This window comes from Desmodus rotundus, chromosome 12 (assembly GCF_022682495.2).
Source record: "Desmodus rotundus isolate HL8 chromosome 12, HLdesRot8A.1, whole genome shotgun sequence".
NCBI classification, from domain to species: domain Eukaryota; kingdom Metazoa; phylum Chordata; class Mammalia; order Chiroptera; family Phyllostomidae; genus Desmodus; species Desmodus rotundus.
This window is the reverse complement of record NC_071398.1, coordinates 14,058,728-14,078,336: the sequence shown is the minus strand read 5'-3', so window position 1 is coordinate 14,078,336 and position 19,609 is coordinate 14,058,728. Positions and strand designations below refer to the sequence as shown.

The following is a 19,609-nucleotide window of genomic DNA, read 5'->3' as shown; positions in this document are numbered from 1 at the left end:
TCTCGCGCACCAGTGCGGCCGACACCCTAGGTGATTACCCCGAGGGCAGCCATGACAATGACCGGAAACAGAAGGTTACAGGAACTGGCTTATTCAACTAAAACACCTGAATTAAAATTGTTAACCTACATAGCAACCTTATTATGCAAAAAAAAATCTTATTTTATACGTTTGTGAGAGCTAGAAATGTGTCAGTACTATTAGTAACAAAAATGATAAGAAACTAGTCATTGGTTAAAAATAAAGTCAGTGTTATCTACAATCCCCTGGCGAGGGAGGGGCCTTGCCAGAGCGGGAAGCTCAGTCACGGCCATGGGTGAGTTGGCCCGGTGTGTTTGCCGTGGAGTGCGCCTCATGTGGCTCGAAGTGGGAGATGCACAGAAGACCACAGGGCTTGGGTAGGACAGAGGCCGAGCCTTCCGCAGCCGGTGCCTGAGGGGTGGGGCCCTGCTGGGGTTCCCTGAGGTGTGGCAGCAACGAGGTGTAAAGGCAAATCGCCTGGCTCCATTGTGCAGTGATATTTGGGTTTGGGCATTGGCCAGAGTTGCTCGTTGCTGTGGGTTGTATCTTGAGTGCCTCTTGGTCAAGGGATGAGGAGGGGAGAGAGAAAGATAGGAGAGAGCATGTGTGTACAACCCGGCAAGGCAGAGATGGGAAAAGGTGCTGTGCTTGGGGGCGTCTGCTCTCACTTCCCAGACAAAGCTGGAGGACTGTCAGTGAGTCTGAAATTGGGGTCACCGCTACTCTAAGCCCTCTCAGAGGGTGTGGGTGTGGAGGTGGCCCTCACCCCGCGATCTGTCATACGTGGTCTCCACTGTCCCTCCAAGATGAATTCACAGTTGCTCTAAGGTTCAGCCATCCATTTCCCTGACTTCAGCTGAATTTCCATCGCTCAGTGCAGTGCAGTTACTGTGTGGCAGGCAAGTGAGGTCACCTGAGGGCCCAGGTTGGGAGCTGCCAAGGGCCCCTTCCTGCCTCTTGACAGGCCTGGGGAGGGCCTCGGAGTGGTGGGGGACTCGGGGGAGCAAGGAAGTCGCAGCAGGGCAGGCATGGCACACAGCCCCAGTCTCCCTTTGGACCGGGCCGCAGGGAGTGCCACCCACCGGCCACCCTGTCCTGCCCATTGCTCTCAGGCAGACAGGTGCCAGGGCCTTGCCAGCATCGCCAGAGGGTTTAGGGACCTCAGGGGAAGACCTCTCCCTGGTAGTTGAACATAAGCTCTTCGAGGAGCCCGAGAAAGTCTCTGAGTTGGACCTGTGGTCCCTGGTGACAGGGTTATGTGGACACCCAAGCCCAGACAGAACACCAGCTTGGGTTTCCCAGCATTTGGGGGTAGCCATCCCTGAAATATGTTCCAGGACATTTCAGGGACCTGTGGTTTGCCACCCAAGGCGCTGAGGTCACTGGGGCCCACCAGGAGGGGCTGCTGGGCTGGGGCATCAGTGCTGTAACTCAGGGGCTCAGGGTGTCCAGTGGCTGGGGCTGCCGGGGTTTGGGTCTCCAGACCCAGAGGCTCGCAGCCCCTAATACCCTAGCTCCTCCCGGGAGTCCGTGCTGTACAGTTCGGCCAGCATCTTGAACCTGGGCCCCCAGTCGTTGAGGAAGTCGTAGTCGATGTCCGAGTTGGAGGAGTGGGTGCCCAGGGAGCTGAGGGACTCGGCGACGGACTCGGAGCCCTCGTAGTCGAACAGGTGCAGCGTGTCGTAGGGCAGGCTGCTGCTGTCGTGGTCCGCCTCGTCCTTCTTCACCTCGATCACGGTGGCCATGTCCCCGGGCTCCCCGTACTTGGTGAGGGGCGTGTGCTGTGGTGGCTTCTGCACCTGCGCGTACACTGCGGGCGGCACATCCCGCCTGGGTCGCGGGGGCTTGGCTCCACGGTGGCGCGCGGAGTTGAGCACCGACACATCGTAGCTGGTGGTGTCCATCTCGCCACCGCCCTCCTCATCGTAGGTGACCAGCTGCTCATGGATCTCCAGCGTGCTTTTGCCTTGGGCACGGGCTTGCTTCCGGAGCCGCCGCCGCAGGAAGATGAGGAGGGTGATCACTGCAAGCAGCAAGCAATTAGAGGGAGTCAGACGCGGCCCAGCTGGCCCCGGCCCTCTGGGTCTCCCCTGCACCCTCCTCTCTTCCCTGGGAATTCCTCCCACTTGCCAGTGACACCCCAACCTCACACTGACTTGCTTTGGTTCAGACATCTGGGGGGGTCCACCTCCCCACCTCTGCGGGTGGGAGTGAGTCTCTGCCCCACCTTGCCCCCATGTGGTCCTGGCTGGCTCTCCTAGCCACTGGCCCTGTGGGAGGGGGAGAAGCACAGAGGGGGCCTCCCTCAAAGTCATTTCCTCCTTCCATCCCAGCCTCATGGCCTGCATCCTCATCCCCTCCCTTCTCATACCACTGTGGCAAGTCCTCTGTCCCTTCTGAGGGCCAGCGAGCCAGGGGTCAGGGCTGAAATGGGGAAAGGGATGGAGCTGGGATTTGGAGTGCCCGGATTCGGAGCCCCGGCTTCGGGATGGATAGCGGTGGTGCTGGCAGACCCGCACTCATTGCAGGGGCCACAGCCACTCGTGAGCACCTGCTGCATACACGCTGCCATGTGATTGGCACATTGTCATGTTACCCCGCCCAGGGTAGGTGTCTGTATCCCACATTAGGGTTAAGCAAGCAGCTCAGGGAGGCCGAGTGATTTGCAGGATCTCACGGCCAGGCAGTGGTGTCAACGCGACCCTGCTCAGGGCTCTGAGGGGGGTGGATGTGTGAGAGTCTCCCACCCCTGAGCAGGGCTGGGCCGTGTGGAGCAGACAGCCCCTACACTTAGGCTCAGGCCTTCCCCCAGCCTCTGTCCTTCTAGCCTTGAGTTACTGAACAGACCACTGCATACACAAGTAGAGTTGGGACACCCTCTCTCATCCTAAGCTTCCTTGTCTGTCAAGTGGGAATGATGACGGCTCTGCTCTGTTTATGTCTGGTAAAGTGGTGATAAGGTTAGTGCAATTCTGTGTGTGGTGGCGGTGCCACTATCCTTATTATTACTCGTTGTTACTTAGAGGGGAATGTGGGTCTGGACCCTCTGGCTCAGGAGCTCCCCAGAAGAGGAGCACACCCTTCTGGAGCACAGAAGAGGGCAAGGGCCCCCTCAGGGGGGCTCCCAGCAGGAAAGGCCTGGGGCAGGTCACGTGGGCCCCATCCCTGCAGTGCACAGGCTGGTCCCTGGCTGCCTGCGGATGTCCTCTGGAGGACCCGACCCGTGGCAGGTGAAGCGCAGGAGAATTTGCACCTTTACGAGGAGACCCCACCCACCAGCTGGCGAGTGCCACGCTGCCTCCCAGGCCCCAGGGGGAGGAAGGCCCAGTGACCCACGGAGGGAACGTGTGTGAAAATGCACCCTTTATCCAATGCCTCCTTTCCCCATCTCATGCCTCCTCTTCTTTCTGGGCTTCCTGGGAGCACCTCCCAAAAAACCCGCTTACACCCCAATCCTTGTCCAAAAGGCTCCTAAAATTTCGGTGGCCCAAACAAGAAAAAACAGATATCAAGGCAGGAGGAATCCTAGGAAAGGGAAAAAAGCTCCCAGAGAGAATCTAAACTGGAAGTTTTTAAATACTGCATTTCTTTCCAAAAGATGAACGGGATCCTCTGTTTTCAAAATAGGTTTCATGTAAATAAATTCCTAGAACAGTGCCTGGCCCACAATACACGTTCAAACTACCTCCCTCACTCGCCCCTCGTCCACCCCCATCCTTAGGCGCCCAGGGAGGAGGAGCTGGCAGGCCCATATCCCACTGCGGCCCAGGGTGGGGTCCTGGCCTGGGGCTACACTGTGGGCTGGAGGCAGGACTGGGCCTGGGACCCTGGCCTCTTCCTCCTCTGGAGCAGCCCGCTCAGTGTCCCCGCCCCACCCCCCTGGGCACTGACCTGTGATGGTGAGAATGCAGAGGAAGATGGCTACCAGCGCCTGGATGCTGATGCCCGCCTGGGCAGCTGCCTCCTCACAGAAGGTGAACTCGCCACGCTCGTTGCACTTGCACACCGTCACAGCCAGCGTGTTAGTGCTTGTGAGGCTTGGCCTCCCGTTGTCTGAGATGATCACAGGCAGGTGGTGGACCTTGGTGTGCTCCCGGTCAAACTGCCCGTACTTGACTGTGATGTTGGCTGTGTTATCTGGAAGCACCAGGGCCTCAGAATCAGGTTGTGCTACCTGGAGTGCCCGTCCCCTTGTCCACACTCACAGTGGCCTGCCTCCTCCAGGGAGTCCTCCCTGATTGCGCCAGCCATGTGCCACCTTGGGTGCTTCTGTGTCCTTTCCTTCCCCTGCCTTTCATGTTGGCCATTTGAGCACAAGTCTCTTCCTCCAGAGAGGGGATATTTTGGGCAGCAACTTGGACTTAGCTACTAAGAATGGCTTGGCCAGAATGTAAAATCCTTGCTTTCCATTTCTGTGGGCAACCAATAAGCCTGACCCCTTTCTCCCTAACTTTAATAATAGGTGACTCTCTTTCAGCTCAATTACTGGATGTATTATTTCAAGCTTTGACAAGTAATCAGGGGGGAAATGAAGTTTTAAAAAGTCTTTTAGCATCGGACTAACTTCTGAGGCTCTTGCTATTATCCTTGCACATTGGTTAGAGGCTAAAAACAATGCTTATGTTCCCGGGGGCGCTGAGGGAATGCTCACACACAGAACTGAGAATATTTGAGGCAGGCTGGAATTAGGACTATGCTTTGGCCCAAATACTGGCAGTTCCTCCTAGCTCCCAACGGTGGTTTCATGTACAGAACTCCCCAGGGTGCTTTTTAAACCAGCTGATTTCCACAATCCCTCCCCGCCTCTGCCACCTTCTTCCCTTTCTCGATTTCCACCCTTTGGATTCAGTGGCTTCAGGTGGAGGTCAGGTAATGTGCCTTTTGTAGGCTCCCTGAGAGGTCCCGATGCTGATGGTCAGGGGTGGGTCCAGGAGGGGGGACTTGACCAGCTGTGTAGGGTCAGCCCACTTAAAAAGCCAGCTGAGAGCAAAGGAGGCCATCTTTTGGATTTCAAATGAAAGCCAGTTGTATTCCATTATTAAGTAGCCTTGTCTATTACAATTGAGAGTAAACACGATGGGCATTGACACTTTATGGGAGAAACGAGAGGTTTCTCACTGTCCGCATTTAGTGCTATGGTGGCACATTCGCGCTCTCAGCGAGTCCAAGGCCAAAAGCTTGCCTCCTGCTTGCACCTGGGTGTCTTTGGGGTAGCACTTGTGCTTTCTCTACCCTATTGCAGACCCCCCTGCGAAGTGGGATTGAGCCGGGCCTTGGGGATGGGGTGGTGGGTATGTCTGCCACATTTTTTAGTAATAAGGACAGCTGAACGTGGACGGGTGTGTCGTGGATTGTCAACACGTCATGGCCACCTTCCCCGTCGCCCAGGAAGGAGGCTGCGGCTGATCCTCTGGGTCTGGCCCGCTCTCAGAGAGAGACCCCACTTGCGGCCTTCCTCAGCGGTTGTTTCCATACAGGGATCCTCATCGACAGTTTTGTCAGTCAGGAAAAGGCAGGGATTCCACCCCGTGCTGGGTGAAGGATTGCTCTATTTAGATTTAAAGGGAATTTTTTTTCCTGTTTTTCTGAGGAAGCTGCTGAAGCTATGGAAACCTGTCTACTGTTGGCTGCTGGAATTCAGTCAACTCAGCCCGGTCCCTCTGCGAAGCACAGACTTGTCAGGAGCTCTGATTGGCTACTGCGGACATCACAGGACTCTCTGGGCTGTGATTGGTGGCCCAGATTCTGGCCCAGTCCCCTTTGGTGGTAAGTAATTACTGTAATTGAATTAAGCCAAAGTTTTGTGTGTCCTTGGCATTTTGGATTTCACATTTCTGGTTGTGACTCTTTGGGAGTGACTGCAAAGTTCCATGTCGTAGAGTAATTTGTAGCTGTGCTGAGCTCAGAGACTCGTTGTGAGAGGAGCCCTTGGCTAGTTTGTGGATGGAGCTGGCTGTCTGCACCCTGTGTCTGTTCTGTGCTCCTAGTGTCCTATGCGGAACGGCAGGCCATGTGGACTTGACGGTTTGGCCAGGGCACAGACCGACAAGGTATTTGGCGGAAGTTGTGCAAAGTATGCCGTAACCTGAAACCCCGGTGAGGGCCTGCCCCAGTTTGTTGGCTTGGCCCTTGGCCCTGGCACATCAAAACTCCAAGAAGCCCACCCTTTGCCCCGCAAGAGCGGGCTGACTACTTTCATGTGTACGTACCACGATTATCCGTGAGGGTGAAGTTGCTGTCTTCAGTGCCCAGGGAAAATGTGAACTTCACGTTCCTTGGTGTTATGTCCTTGTCTGTTGCCGAGATTTGCACCACCAGCTGGAGTGCAGAAGATGGGGGATGGTCAGTGATGGGGACTTGGGGTTTAGACTTGACCATGGCTGCCTCTCACTTGCAACACTAACCTAAATCATCTCCACAAAGATATTCTTTGTCCCAGCCCTCTCCCCTCCATGTATTTTCTCTGAGTCTCAATTTCTCCATCTTTGAGGTGGGGATAATGTCACCTTTCCTCAAGACTGTTGTGCAGGTTACATTAAGCAGCTGACCGTGGGTGGGAGGTGCTGCTCTGAAGCCTGTCCCACGCGGGCAGCACCTTGCCTCCCACCTGAGCCAGACTCACCTGGCCCTGAGGAGCATTCTCACACACGTTGGGAGCGTGGGGCTGGACAATCTCCGGGGCATTGTCGTTCTCATCCAAAACTTCTATGTGGACCTGTGCAATGGATTCTTTACCTGTGGGGATCCCTGAAGGGGGAAAGGACTTGTCACCTCAGGTAGCTCAGATGACCTGTGGGTGGGGATTCCTGGAGGGGTGCCCTTCTAACAGGGAGAGGGGACTGTGGACCTCCAGGAGAAGCCAGGGGTGGCATTCTGGATAAAAGGAGTGGAAGAAGTAGGGGTCAGGCTTCATGCACAAGGGTGCTTGAATTATTTGTAAGAATAAAAAGGCAACCTAAGTGAATTTAAGATGGTTTTAATCAAATTAATTAGTAATCCTTAAAGTATCTAATGACTTGATTAATTAAATTAATTTTAAAAAGCATGATATATTAAATTAATTAATTGCAAAGTGATTTAAAAGGTAAACAACCTCAGTGAGATGGGGTTAATAAATTATACCACTTTAAAAGAATGGACTGTGGGGCCGTTTATAATGCCCGTGTAAGTTATATTTTACAATGTAATTAAGAAAAAGACCTTTTAGTACCATAAGAAAGTGGTTCTGGATAAGGTGAAGTAAAAATGCAGGATATGATTTTATACAAATATTATAAACTAACTGGAACATAAAGAGCCCCCAAAACGTGGTAATCCAAAACCCACGATAATGAGGATCATTCGACACTCATTCGGTGTGCGTTCCTTTGCCCCATTTCTCGCTCACTGGACCTGAACCTCCAGGCAGGGCGCTGGGAAGCTCTATGCCAAGAGGTGCCCTGGGTGATTCTCGCTGGAGGGACGTCGGCATCCTGTTGATCAGCAGTGCTTCTCAAACTGTGCTCTGCACGAGATTCTGATTCGGTCTGGGGCCTGGCGTTTGGCCGTTATGCCAAAGTCTCAGAGGATACGGATGCTCCTGGTCTCTCCACTCTTGGGGAGGAAGGCTCTGTAGCATCCAGCCCAGTGGCACTTCAGTAGGAGCTTCTACTACCTCCAGAGACCCACCAAGACAGATTATGCCAGTTTTGAATGAGTGAGGGGAAGGGGCAAAGGTACCCTGGCAGAGGGGGCTGCTCACCATTAGGATACAGTTCTTTGGCCTCCACAGTCAGGTTATACCAGGGGTGGATTTCTCTGTCCAGTTCTTTGTCGTTGAAAATGTTTCCCTGCTTGTTCACTTGGAAGAACTGGCCCTTGTCACTGGTCCTGCGGATGAAGTATCTGCCGGGGGAAAGAGGTTCGTGACTTCGCTGCGTCCAGATTCCTAGCACGAGAGACAAGGCCCTCCGGGATCTGTCCCTTGCATCCTCCTCATCTTCCTCTCCCTTCCCATCGCGCCCTACTGTCCAGGGGGGTTCAGAGTAGTGAGGTGATCCCTTGGATTTTAGCAACAGTGCCGTCACCAGGCTGAGGGCGGTGCCTGAGACCCCTCCCCCCATGGCACTTTTGGGGCTGCAGCGGGCGGCACTGTCGTCAGCTACACTGAAGCTGGGGTTGGTTTTTGTCACGGATGAAAAGATAGTTGGGGAAGACCCAGGAAGAAATAGAGAAGGAGCTGGAAGAGATAAGAAGTGAGTGAAAGACAATTAAATTTGTGAAGTAAAAATTTGAACAGTTCTTCCAGAAATCAAAAAAAAAAAACACCCCCCCCCCCCCCACAAAACCAAAGGTAAGAGTAGATGAAAAGAGAGAGGAAAAAAATGTCATGATGACATATGTATTTGGAAGATTTGCCACTCCTGAGGAAAGCTCCAGAACAGATAGAACAGCAGAAACAAAAGATATAATAAAAGGAAACTTTCCTGACCCGGGGAAAGGCCCCCCCCCCCATCTGCAGATCAAAAGAGGCCGTTGATGGTAGGCATAGTTCTAAAACGAGGTCAATACTTAGGTGTATCCTGTCAATACTTTGGAATTTCAAAGCTATGTAAGACGAGATAAAAGAAGTACAATGAGACATACCATTTATGATGAAAAATGTGAATGGTTAAACACAAAGCATCCCAGTTTAGATGAAAAAGCAAAGCCAACTACTTTGTATTTTTGAAAGACAACTTAGTGCCAAATAACCTAGAAAAGTTAAAAGGAAAGGGTGGGGAATTCATCAGGCAGACACACATGACATCAGTACTGGACCGATGAGGTAACGCCGGGCGGCGTGGAACCGGAGGCAGAATGTGTACGCTGCACAAACTGGGTGATGTCACAGGAACAAAAGTTTCACGTGGTGATGAGGGTGAAACAGTTATGAACCTCTGTTAACAATATAAACACTGAAGGACACAAAATACTCTAGGGAGAAAGCGAACACAAATACAATACAGTGGTGTTGTATCACCAAACAAGTTAAAGCAAAAATACAGAATACCCTGCCGCTTGCACCTGGGAAGGAAAAATAAATCTCTTGAGGGAACCCTTGGATCAATGCAGAAATACCAGGGATCATCACAGACCATTTAGAGTAGAATGGCTATGGGCACAGTAGCCCCCAAACGTACGAGATGTGGCCCAAATGGAGGGACGTGTTTTGTCCTTGATAAGAAGAGCTGACAACACGGAAACATTAACTCCCCCCAAATGGATATGTAAACATGATTCTTATTAGAACTCCAATTTTTTTTTTAAAAAAAGAACCTGATAAAGAATTTTAAAGTCCATATGAAAAAAAGAATGTTTTAGAGTGTATAAAATTATGTAAAGTAGCCCTGACTGGTGTGGCTCAGTGGGTTGGGCATCCTCTCAGGAAGCAAAAGGTCGCAGGTTCGATCCCTGTTTGGGGCACATCCCTGGGTTGCGGGCCCTGATCCAGGTTGGGGGTGTGTGAGAGGCAACTAATCGATGTTTCTCTCTTGCATTGATATTTCTCTCCCTTTCTCCCTCCCTTCCCCTCTCTCTAAAAATAAAATAAATAAAATCTTTTAAAATATTATGTAAATTAAAAAAAGAAACAGTGAGTGAGGGGCTTGCCTTAGACACCCTAAGTTTCAGTGTAAAACTGCTACAATAAAACAAAAAGGCTTTGCCACAGAGTAGATAGAATAGAGGATTCAGAGATGGGTTCGGGTACATACAGGAGCCTAGTGTGTAAGGAAGGCCAGGAAACGGTGCGTCGTTTCAGTGCTGCTGGCACAGCTGGCTGCTGCTTTGGAATACAATGAGACGGGATTACATTCACACCTACTGTCCAATGGCAAGTGCCTCTAGGAAGTAAGAGTTAGAACTGTCTCTTGTCCCAGAGGATAGAAGAGAGGGGTCTAGTAGAGAGAAGAACGGACAGTGATGAAATGGGCGTGGTATAACCCAAAGAAAAATTTTTTAAACAAACGCCAAAACCAGACAAGCAAACAACAGATCCGCCACGAGTGTAACTGGATGTTTGTGGGGTCATGAAGAAAGGCGTGGCAGGGCCACATCCAACGTGAGTTTGGTGAACGCGCGTTACCGGGGAGTGGGGCCTGCCGCTGTTTCCTTAGCGATCTCTGTGTTGTTCCTCTGTGACATGAACGCTTACTCCTCTTGTGGTTTGGGGAAGACAACTGTAATAAATCATGTTTAGCAAAGAGGATTCGATGTATTATCTATTTGGTTGCCCTCTTGACCATCAGATCTCCCTAGATGGGGCCTGTGGGAGCCAGGGTCCAAAGAACAGGCCCCTCAAGGTCGAGCAGCTCTGATGGCCGGGGCTGGGTGGGTGCTCAGGCAGGACAAGAGCCCACAGGGCCGTGTGGGTCAGTGGAAGAGCTGGGGCTGCTAGTCCCGACTCTGCCACTTCCCACGTACGTGCTGGGAGAAGCAGGTTTCGCCTTTGACTCCTGATCTCAGTCCAGCAGGCAGAAGAACCTCAAGGTCAAGATTGTCACGATCACCACCCTCATCACCCCCTTCTTACCCAATGCTCCGCCGAGTGGCGTCAGGGTCCTTGGCCAGCACTGAGCCGATCAGAGGTTTCTTCAGGTTCTCCCGCAGCTGGAAGTGGTAGAAGGGCTGCTGGAAGACAGGGGGCTCGTCCACGTCTGTGACGTTGATGGTGACACGGGCCTTGTTTTTGCCAGAGGGGCTGCTCTTGTAACGGAAGTTGATGGTGGGGTCCGTGGCCTCGATGGTGAAGGTGTATTGCTGGATGTGTTCATAGTCCAGGGGCTGCCATGGGGGATGGGGGGATAGGGTGAGTTCGGGGAGCCCCTGTTCACAGCCAAGCAGGTGGCATGTGGTCTTTATAGCCATCCTGGGACGTGGTTCTGGGATGATGCCCATTTTATAGGTGAGAGGCCTGAAGCCTGGAGAACTGATATTTATTTCCAAGGTCATCAAGACAGTGGCTGGGTCTGGCCATCTTCAGCTGCCCCCATTCCATCCTTCCATCTGAGCCGCTTTGCGGCCGCATCTGCAAGCCTGGCTCTACGCCTGGCCGAGTCCCGAGTACTGGGGTCACGTAGGGTCAGCCCCAGTCGTGCTCCCAAGGGGATCAAAGACTAGTGCTTGCAGCCACAGCTCCTTGGGGATGAGTCTTTTCATGTGTTTCTACTCAAGAATCTCCCCTTGCCCGCCTACTGCTCTCTCCCCTCCCGGAGCCAGTTCGAAGGCAATCAGGCGTTCTCTCAGAACCCAGCCCAGCCCCTCCTGACACAGGAGACTGCCCCTGTGCGGGCGGCTGTAGCACTGACCTCCCTACCCTTTTTGTCTTCGCATGTCTTCCCTGCTACTGAGAACTCTGGTACCGTGGAGGCTGACTGACTCCCTTGGGTGTCTGCAGTCCCTAGCGCAGGACCGGGCCAGGGACAGACGCAGGAGAGGGCTGCTAGAGGTCTGGCTCAGGCAGAAGGGTTCTGGAATGTCCCATCTGAGGTGGATCATCACTGACTTAGGCTTCCAGTCCTCCGCATGGACATTCTGGAGGCACTTTGTGCCCCTGGCAGGACCTCCCCCCCTCTTCCAGATTCAGTCCCTCTGACTGCTTTGGCTGTCAGCAGCCACTGCCAGTGACCACGGATATCCTCACGGTGCCCACTGTTTCCTCATGAGCTGGGGACTTTCTGCCGCACACAACTGTAACTAACGGCGCTCTAGTGGGTGGTGCCGGGGGCAGGCTGCAAAGTCTCAGGGAGTGAGTGCCCCCAGCAGCAGCCCTCTGTCCACACCCTGTCTCACCCTCAGCTGCTGCGAGTCCTCGGCAGCCACCCCCCAGATGTCCTCAGTGGGACCACGCCCCATTGTCCACAGTGAGAACCTGCTCACTAAGGAGCCCAGCATCATCTTCCTCGTTTTCATGTGTCTCCGCTCCTGGAGCTTCCTGGGATCACCTTCCAAATAAACTTTTTACACCCAAATCCTTGCCTCACGGTCTGCTTCGGGGTAACCCAGCCTAAGGCACCGACCCTTCCCTCCTGGCTCCCCGTCCCAGTTCCCGTGGATACACAGCCAGCTCCATGCTGGCCCGGAGTGCACCTCTGATGGCCTCTGACCTGGGAGCAGCCCCTGCGCGAGTTGTGGGCGTGCTGGGAGCCCCCAGCCCCACATCTGCCCCAGGCCTGCAAACCTTCATGGGCTTGATGATGCCCTCGTTGCGGGTGTGGTCTGTCTCGATCTTGAAGGTGTCCCTGTACTCGCCCTGCACGATGCTGTACTTGGTCATCCGGTTCTGGGGCTCGTCTGGGTCCTCAACAGACAGATAGCCCAGGGGGCTGCCCACACGGAGGTCTTCAGGCACCGTAAACGTGTACGTGGCTGATGTAAATAGAACACCACAAAGGGCATTGGGTTAATGAGACAGACAAGGTGATCGTCCCTCCTACCACCCTAATGTATTCTCATATAGGAAACGGACATGGGGCGATAATAATAACAATGAATAATGATAATGTCACTAGAATTTTGGGTCCCAAGGCAAAGTGATTCTGTTCTATTCTTCCCCCCTTCCTTCCAGCCAACTAATTATTGAGCACCTACTGTGTGCTGGGCACTTTGCTAGGGGAGTTACTCATCGACAAGAGAGACAAGGATATAAGTCCTGCTTTCAGGGAGCTTATGCCATACACAATGAGGCCGCTTGAGGAAAACTGGCCGGTCCTTGGGGTGGCTGCTGAGCCTATGAATTATGCCTCAGCAATGGGGGTACAAGTGAAGAGCCTTCTGACTTCCTCCCCAGCACCACCCAGGCTATGTGAACAGCTCTCGTCAGACACTTTTGGGGAGAATCATTCTGTGGGTGGGATCAGTGTCCTGAGTCGGGGGCAGCAGGACAGTCCTGGGAAATTGTTCAGGGGTGGGGAGCAGAGCCCCCCTCTTCACCAAAATGACTTCCCTGGGCCTTAGGCCCACCCTGGGGTGGGGGAAGGGGTAAAGGGACTCCTAGCTCTGTCCCTGGGGTATCCCAACCCCTGCCCTCCCCAGGGCCCCAGGGGAGGGGCTTACTCTGGGTGAAGATGGGGAAGTTGTCGTTGATGTCCTGCAGAGTGACCAGCACAGTGGCCGTGCCTGACTCCCCCTGGAGGCCTTGGGCATCCCGTGCTTCCACCACAATCTCGTACCTGGCCTGCATCTCTCGGTCCAAGTTATTGCTTTTTGTGGAAATGAGTCCTGCGGAAAGTGTCCCAGTAGGAGCCGTGTGACCCGGGGAGCTTGGAGGAAATACTGCTGTCCAGGCCTCTCCAGAGAGCAGCTGACTTAAAGCACCCAGGTCATTCCAGGTGCAGCCAAGGCCGAGAGACACTGGTCAGCCACCCTCTGCCTCCACGCCCCGCCCTTCGAGGCCAAAGCTGCCCAAACAGGTAGGTCAGTGTCAGCCCTGGCTGCCTGGAGCGCGGTGTTGAGAAAGAGCATGAGGCCACCTCTGGGCTCGGCGCCACAAGCGTGCTGCGCTGGACCGGTGATGCCTGCCTTGGCGCCTCACAGCTTGGGGTGTGCTCGGGGCTGTGCGTCTGCCGTCTCTCCGGGCCTGGCCCCACCGGGCTCCCAACTCTCAGTCGTTACAGTTTGAGTAGTCACAGTGAGTGGATAATTACAATGACCCAGTGCTCTCTACATGTTATCTAACCCATACTGCACAGCTGCCGTGCAGGTGAGCGTCAGCATCCCCACTTCTCGATGAGGGGACCCAGGCTTGCAGAGGTCGGCTGACCTGCCTGAGGCCTTTAGAGAAGGTGAGTAGAAGAGCTGGGCTTGGAAGGCGGATCTGCCTGAATCTGCACCAGAGCTGCCAACCAGCTCTCACCCCTGGCTCCTGTCACCGCCTGCGTCCTGACTCGGTTCCCAGGATTGGGGTCCATGGCTTGGGCACCTGTCTGCTTCCTTCTAACCTCAGCCACCTTGTCTTAACACGTGATACCGACCACCTCCATAGGGCAGTGATGCTCAGTGGTCACTGACACCTGTCAGACTGGACTTCCCCCAGCACCTGCACCTGGAACTTCTCCCCTCCCCCCAAGCCACAGGAGGGTGAGTCATACAGACCTCTATTATCAATGCCGAAGTTTTCGCCTCCTCTCAGTATCTGGTACATGACAGAGGTGTGGTCTCCCACAGTGGGGTCATCTGCATCCACTGCTGTCAGACGGATGACCGAGGTCCCTGTGGACAGAGAGACCAGGGGCTGCGGCCTTGTGACTGCCGGCCCTTCCCCCCAGTCTCGGATGACGGCAGGTGGGGCTCAGGGGTTCCCTGAACCCACCTGCCCCTGGTCTGCAGGAAGGAAAGGCTGCTTTGTTTCCCAGGGAGCCTGCCTGGGGCCAGAGTGCTGGCAGGGGTGGAGGCCCAGCCTGGTCAGCGTTGAAGGGTGCAGGTTTTCATCGGTGGGGACATGAGGGAGGGTGCATGGTTGAGGTCATGAGGAGAAACCTGGGGCGGTGAGGGGCTGCTTCTTTCCTCTCCCGGTAGGGTGGATGCAAGGGAACGGGAAGGGGCCCCCAAAGGGGCGGGTGTCACAGCTCTTTTTCCCTTGAACTGCAGGATCCCCAGACTTAACAGGAAGATCTGGTTCCCGGGCATTGGCCAGGGACCCTGGACTAAAGGGTGGGGAAGGGAACCCTTTCTGGCACCTCCTGGAGGCTTGGAGTAGAATCAACGGACGAAGAGTAACCTCTGGAGGCTGGCGGTGCAGGCTGGAGACACGCCTCGGGTGAGGGCTCTAGTCCCCCCCTCTACTCCTGCATGGATCCCGGGAATGACTCTTCGTGCAGAGCTGGCATTACTCACGGGCAAAAGCTATGCTCTTGTTGTGTTGGTTCTGAGAGTCAGAGCAATGGGTGGTGTTTGCTCTGAAGAGTAATGACATGTGTGTATCTGTGATGGTTAAGGCTCAGCCCATGACCAGGGTCATCACAATCGCTGCCCTGAGCTCACCGATCCTGGCCCCAGGCGGTGAAGTTGCAGATGGAGAGGTGCCTTCAGGCTGGCGGGGAGGGAGGGAGAGGGGAGAGGGGAGAGGGACAGACCGAGTGCGTACCCATGGTCGACATCTCGAGCACAGACGCATTGAAAAACCGGTGGGTGAACACAGGCCACTTGTCATTGACGTCGTGAACTTTGATGGTGAAGCTGGAAGGAGCCTCCAGGTCCTCGTTGGTGTTCTTGTCCACCACGAGGGCAGTGAGGAGGTACTCGGAGATCTTCTCCCTGTCCAGCCTCTCCAAAGCGTACACGTCCCCTGTTTCCTCGTCGACCCGGAAGACCTTGCCGGCAGACTCTCCTCGGAGCAGGTACCTGGCATTCTTGCTGTTCACACTCGATTTGATCTAGGAAAGAAGAGGTGCCCTGAGCCAGGAAGGGGTGGTGGCGTGTGTGTGTCATACACGTGTGTGTGGTATTGGGGATGTGACACTACAGGTTTTGAAAGTGTAGCGGTTGAACAGTATTATATTAGTCTGAGGTGCACCACACGCCGATCCAGCATTGATGTTCCTTGTGATGTGACCGCCACACTCAGTCCCGTAACCACCTGTCACGGCACAAAGTTACACTGATGCTACTGGCTGTCGTCCCCATGCTGCACGTGACATCCTCATGACTTAGTTATTTACTCAGAACTGGAGTTTGTGTCTCTTATTCCCCTTCACCCTTGTCACTCATCCCCCACCGCCCGTCCCTCTGGCAATGACCAGTTTGTTCTCTCTATGAGGTTTTTTCCTGGTTTGTGTTTTCTTAGATTCCACGTGCAAGTGAAGTAAGCCCTGTGTGTGTGTGTGTGTGTGTCCATATATCTTTTTTATCCATTCACCTATCTATGGACGCCCAGGTTGCTTCTGCGTCACGGCTATTGTAAATAACGCTGCACGAACAGAGGGTCCATATGTATTTTTGAATCAGCGTTTTTGTTTTTCTTTGGATGAGTACCCAGAAGTGGAATTGCAGGGTTGTGTGGCAGTTCTGTTTTTATTTTAATTAAACCTCACGCTCTTTTCCACAGCAGCTGCACCAGCCTGCATTCCCACCAACAGCGCACGAGGGTTCCCTTTTCTCCACATCCTCCCCAACACTTGTTGGTTGTCTTTTTGAGGATAGCCATTCTGACAGGTGTGGGGTGATGTCTCATTGTGGTTTTAATTTGTATTTCTCTGACGGTTAGAAATGTTGAACATTTTTTCATGTGTCTGTTGCCCAAGAAAGAGGGGGTTTCAGACAGAAAAGGGAGCTTCCAGAAAGGTGTGGTCAGATTGCACGAGGTCTGGGCATGTCCCTCGGGTTTTGCGGTCCCTGGAGCCCTGGTGGGAGCAGCACCCAGGGGGTGGTGGAGCGAGAAGCCTGGGAACAGAGCGTGGAGAAGGGCCTGCAAGGTAAGGAAGTGGAGACGGGGGAGGGTCAGGACTCTCTCCCTGCATAGGCAGGGCAGCAGCGGGAGGTGGCGGAGCTTTCTGGAACAGGGCTGCGAGGTGCAGGGCCAGGCATGCCATCTCATGAGGAGGTCCTAAGGCTCAGTGGCTGAGTCATATGATGAACAACTAGGCTCTGTAGCCTGTGGCCTGAAGGGACAGTGAGGACTCAGGAGGAGGGACAGCGGGGCCCTGCGTGAGTTGCTCAGGATTAGGATAAGCTGGTGGCTGCAAGTGTGGGTATGAGTGGGTGTGTTAGAATCCGCGGGGATGGGGGCGTGAGGGGCAGTGAGTCAGCTCTGATCCATTGTATTAGAGCTCTGCCCAAGATTTCATCTGATTATGTTTCTGTGTTCCTTCCCCCAGCTTTTCTTAAGTAGACTTTATTTTTTAGAAAATTTTAGGTTTAGAGAAAAGTGGAAAAAGATAGGAGAGTTCTCCTATATCCCGATTCCGGTCTCCCTCACCACCGGCATCATGCATTAGTCTGGTACGTTTGTTACAATCAATGGAACAATACTGACGCATCGCTGTTGACTAAAGTCCATCGCTTGTGCACATTTTTCTTAGTTTTTACTTAATGTGTTTTTTCTGTTCTCAGATCCGACCCGGGACACCCCGTCACATCCAGTCATCGTGTTTCTTTACGCTCCTCTGGGCTGGGGCAGCGCCTCAGACTGGCAGAGGTTTTGGTCCTGGTGTAGGATGCCCTCCTATGGGAATTGGCCTGACATTTTTCTCATCATTGGATTTGGGGGGCCCTCCTCTGTAAAATCACCGCTATGTACGGGTGCGCTCTCGCGCGCCAGACCACGCTCACCCGAGTCTTCCTTTCGCAGAACGTGGCTTTCTCTCCCCTGAGTCCCCAGGGCCCTTCTTTGGCCTCTCTCTGTGACTCATTTTCTGAGCCCGTGCCCAGCTGGTTCACTTTTCCTACCTTGGGGACTTTCTAAAGAAACTCTGTGTTATGAAAAAAATAAATAAATACAAATACAAATGATCACTGTATTTGGACATAACCTCTTAATGACTGATATCTGTGGATTCAGAAGCCTGCCCAGGGCGCACTCCCATTGTGCAGCCCGCTCTGTAGACAAAGGCCCCTTGCTCTGCCCTTGATAAACAGGGACTTCCTTCCCTTAGGTGACGTCTTTGGGAGCCAAGAGGCGATCCTTGGGGGCCCTGTTCTTGTCCCTCCCAGGCACCCTTTTTTCTATTCAGGGTAGGGACTGTATGCGGCTCCTCTGTCCCCCAGCTCCATGCAGGTACCATGCGGACCCTGATGGCAGATGACGGCAGGCCTGACGCTCTTCCTCCAGCTCTAAGACCCTTGGGCTACCCGCGTAAAGGGCACCGTGTCCGGCTGCGTGTGACTCAGGTGTTTTTGTTTCCTGCTGATCCTCCCTGACTTGTCCTCGGGTCCAGCCACTCTCTTCAGTGGATGACTCACGGTGTAATTATTCCATTCTGAAGGACGTGGGTGGGGATGGCATTTTCCTCTACGACACATAGTGTTCACATTCGTGCTGGGAGTCAGGAGCCCTGCGCTTTCCTGGGACTACGTTCTCCTACGGCTCCGTCCTGGGCGAACGTCCCCCCCCCCCCCCCCCCCCGTAGCCACACTGAGGGGTTTAAGCTTCACTGAGGGGTTTAAGCTTCCCAGTCATTCTTGGGAGCCAGAGCAGCCCATGCACACAGTCAGCAGGCCCGTTGAGAGTGGGTCCCCCTGCTGTGGTGGCATTTCTGATGTGAGGCAGACTGGACCCTCCTCCATCACAGGGTCCTGTCCAGTCTGTTTTTCTGTAACCGCAGGGCTCTCCCACATGGCTGCTGGCGGAGTTCTCTGTGTAAGGCGTGCTGTGCTTCTAAGACAAGGGGCGGGGGAGCGGCAAACTGTTTCTGTGAAAGGCCAGATAGTATTTTCAACTCTGAAGGTCCTATGGCCTTTGTCACAGCTACTCAAATATGCCATTATAGCATGAAAGCAGCCACCACAATTTGTAAGTGTGTGGGTGTGACTCTGTCCCAATAAAACTTGATTTCCAAAACCAGGTGGGGGGCCAGTTCTGCCAGCCCCTATTTTAGACCATAAGCTCCACAAGGATGGGGACCACGTTATCTCTGCCCACGGTGGCTGGCACTGTATTTCCTCTCATCAGTGCGTTGATCTATTATTTCTTTGGCCAAACATGTTTGGAGTCCAGGAAGCTGACATGGTAGGATTTTATGCACTTGAAAGAAACTTTTTTCCTCATTGGAAGCTCTGAAAATACCTAGTCCATCCCCCTGTCCTGTGGGTGAGATCCCCCACTAGAGCCATTCTTTTCCATTACAATGGTGGGTTTGACACCAGCACCAGTGTGGCGCAGTAAGACAGTTCAGTCGTCACTGTAAGGGGACTAGGGGTGAGCGGGTTTTAAAGAGGGAGGAAGTAGGAGCTGGAGCCCTGGAGGGCAGGCTTGGGTTAGGCACCTTGCTGTGGATGTTCTAGAATCTGGGGCGTTGATTAGGGTGACGGAAAACTAGGAGGGATAGTCTGAGAGATAGGCTTTTTTTCCCTTCTTTTTGTTTTTGTTTTTTTGAGGAAGTTCAAAGGCCTAGACCAAGGTTGGCAAACTGTGGCCTGGATAATTAACTTTATCACCAGCACAGTTTTGTAGAAGGCGCTCAGGTATTCCAGACCTCTCAGATGGGGAACTTAAACGGCAGATGTGGCTGGCTCTGCCCCAAGGCCTGCACTGGTCTTTTCGGCCTGTGCATGGGGTGGTCCTTCCACCTGTGGTATTTGGGCCACAGACCAAGATCTGGGAGAAAAGGAACCATAGCATTCCCCGTCATTTCCACCACAACTGCATCGCCAACACTGCGTCACCACCACCACCATCCCTGGCACAGTGCCTGCACCACCGCCACTAACAACAACTTCCTCTTCCTCATCCTAACCACCGTTATTGCTGCCTCCACCTCCGCTATGACCTTCCTCTTCATCATCACCATCACCACCACCACCACATCACTACCATCGTCACCTCCATGATCACCATCACCACCTTCCCGCTTCCCATTGCTCATCACCATTATCACCAGCATCACCTCCATTATTACCGCCCACTTCCCCCCCC

At 53.6% G+C, this 19,609-nt stretch overlaps 1 protein-coding gene across 3 annotated transcripts in view; it reads right to left on the bottom strand.

The window, feature by feature from the left end:
• Positions 1-764: 764 nt before the first annotated feature.
• Positions 765-19,609, bottom strand: part of CDH5 (cadherin 5) — a 34,040-nt gene continuing 15,195 nt past the window's right edge. For all 3 annotated transcript variants that reach the window (XM_024555957.3, XM_045191924.3, XM_045191923.3), the window contains exons 3-12: positions 15,125-15,413; positions 14,134-14,250; positions 13,096-13,260; positions 12,221-12,408; positions 10,574-10,824; positions 7,763-7,905; positions 6,644-6,768; positions 6,231-6,339; positions 3,913-4,158; positions 765-2,044 (exon numbers count right to left, since the gene is read on the bottom strand). In XM_024555957.3, the coding sequence (XP_024411725.2) occupies positions 1,524-2,044; positions 3,913-4,158; positions 6,231-6,339; positions 6,644-6,768; positions 7,763-7,905; positions 10,574-10,824; positions 12,221-12,408; positions 13,096-13,260; positions 14,134-14,250; positions 15,125-15,413 (2,154 nt within the window). In that variant the 3' untranslated portion in view covers positions 765-1,523. The remainder of the gene's footprint in view (positions 2,045-3,912; positions 4,159-6,230; positions 6,340-6,643; positions 6,769-7,762; positions 7,906-10,573; positions 10,825-12,220; positions 12,409-13,095; positions 13,261-14,133; positions 14,251-15,124; positions 15,414-19,609) is intronic.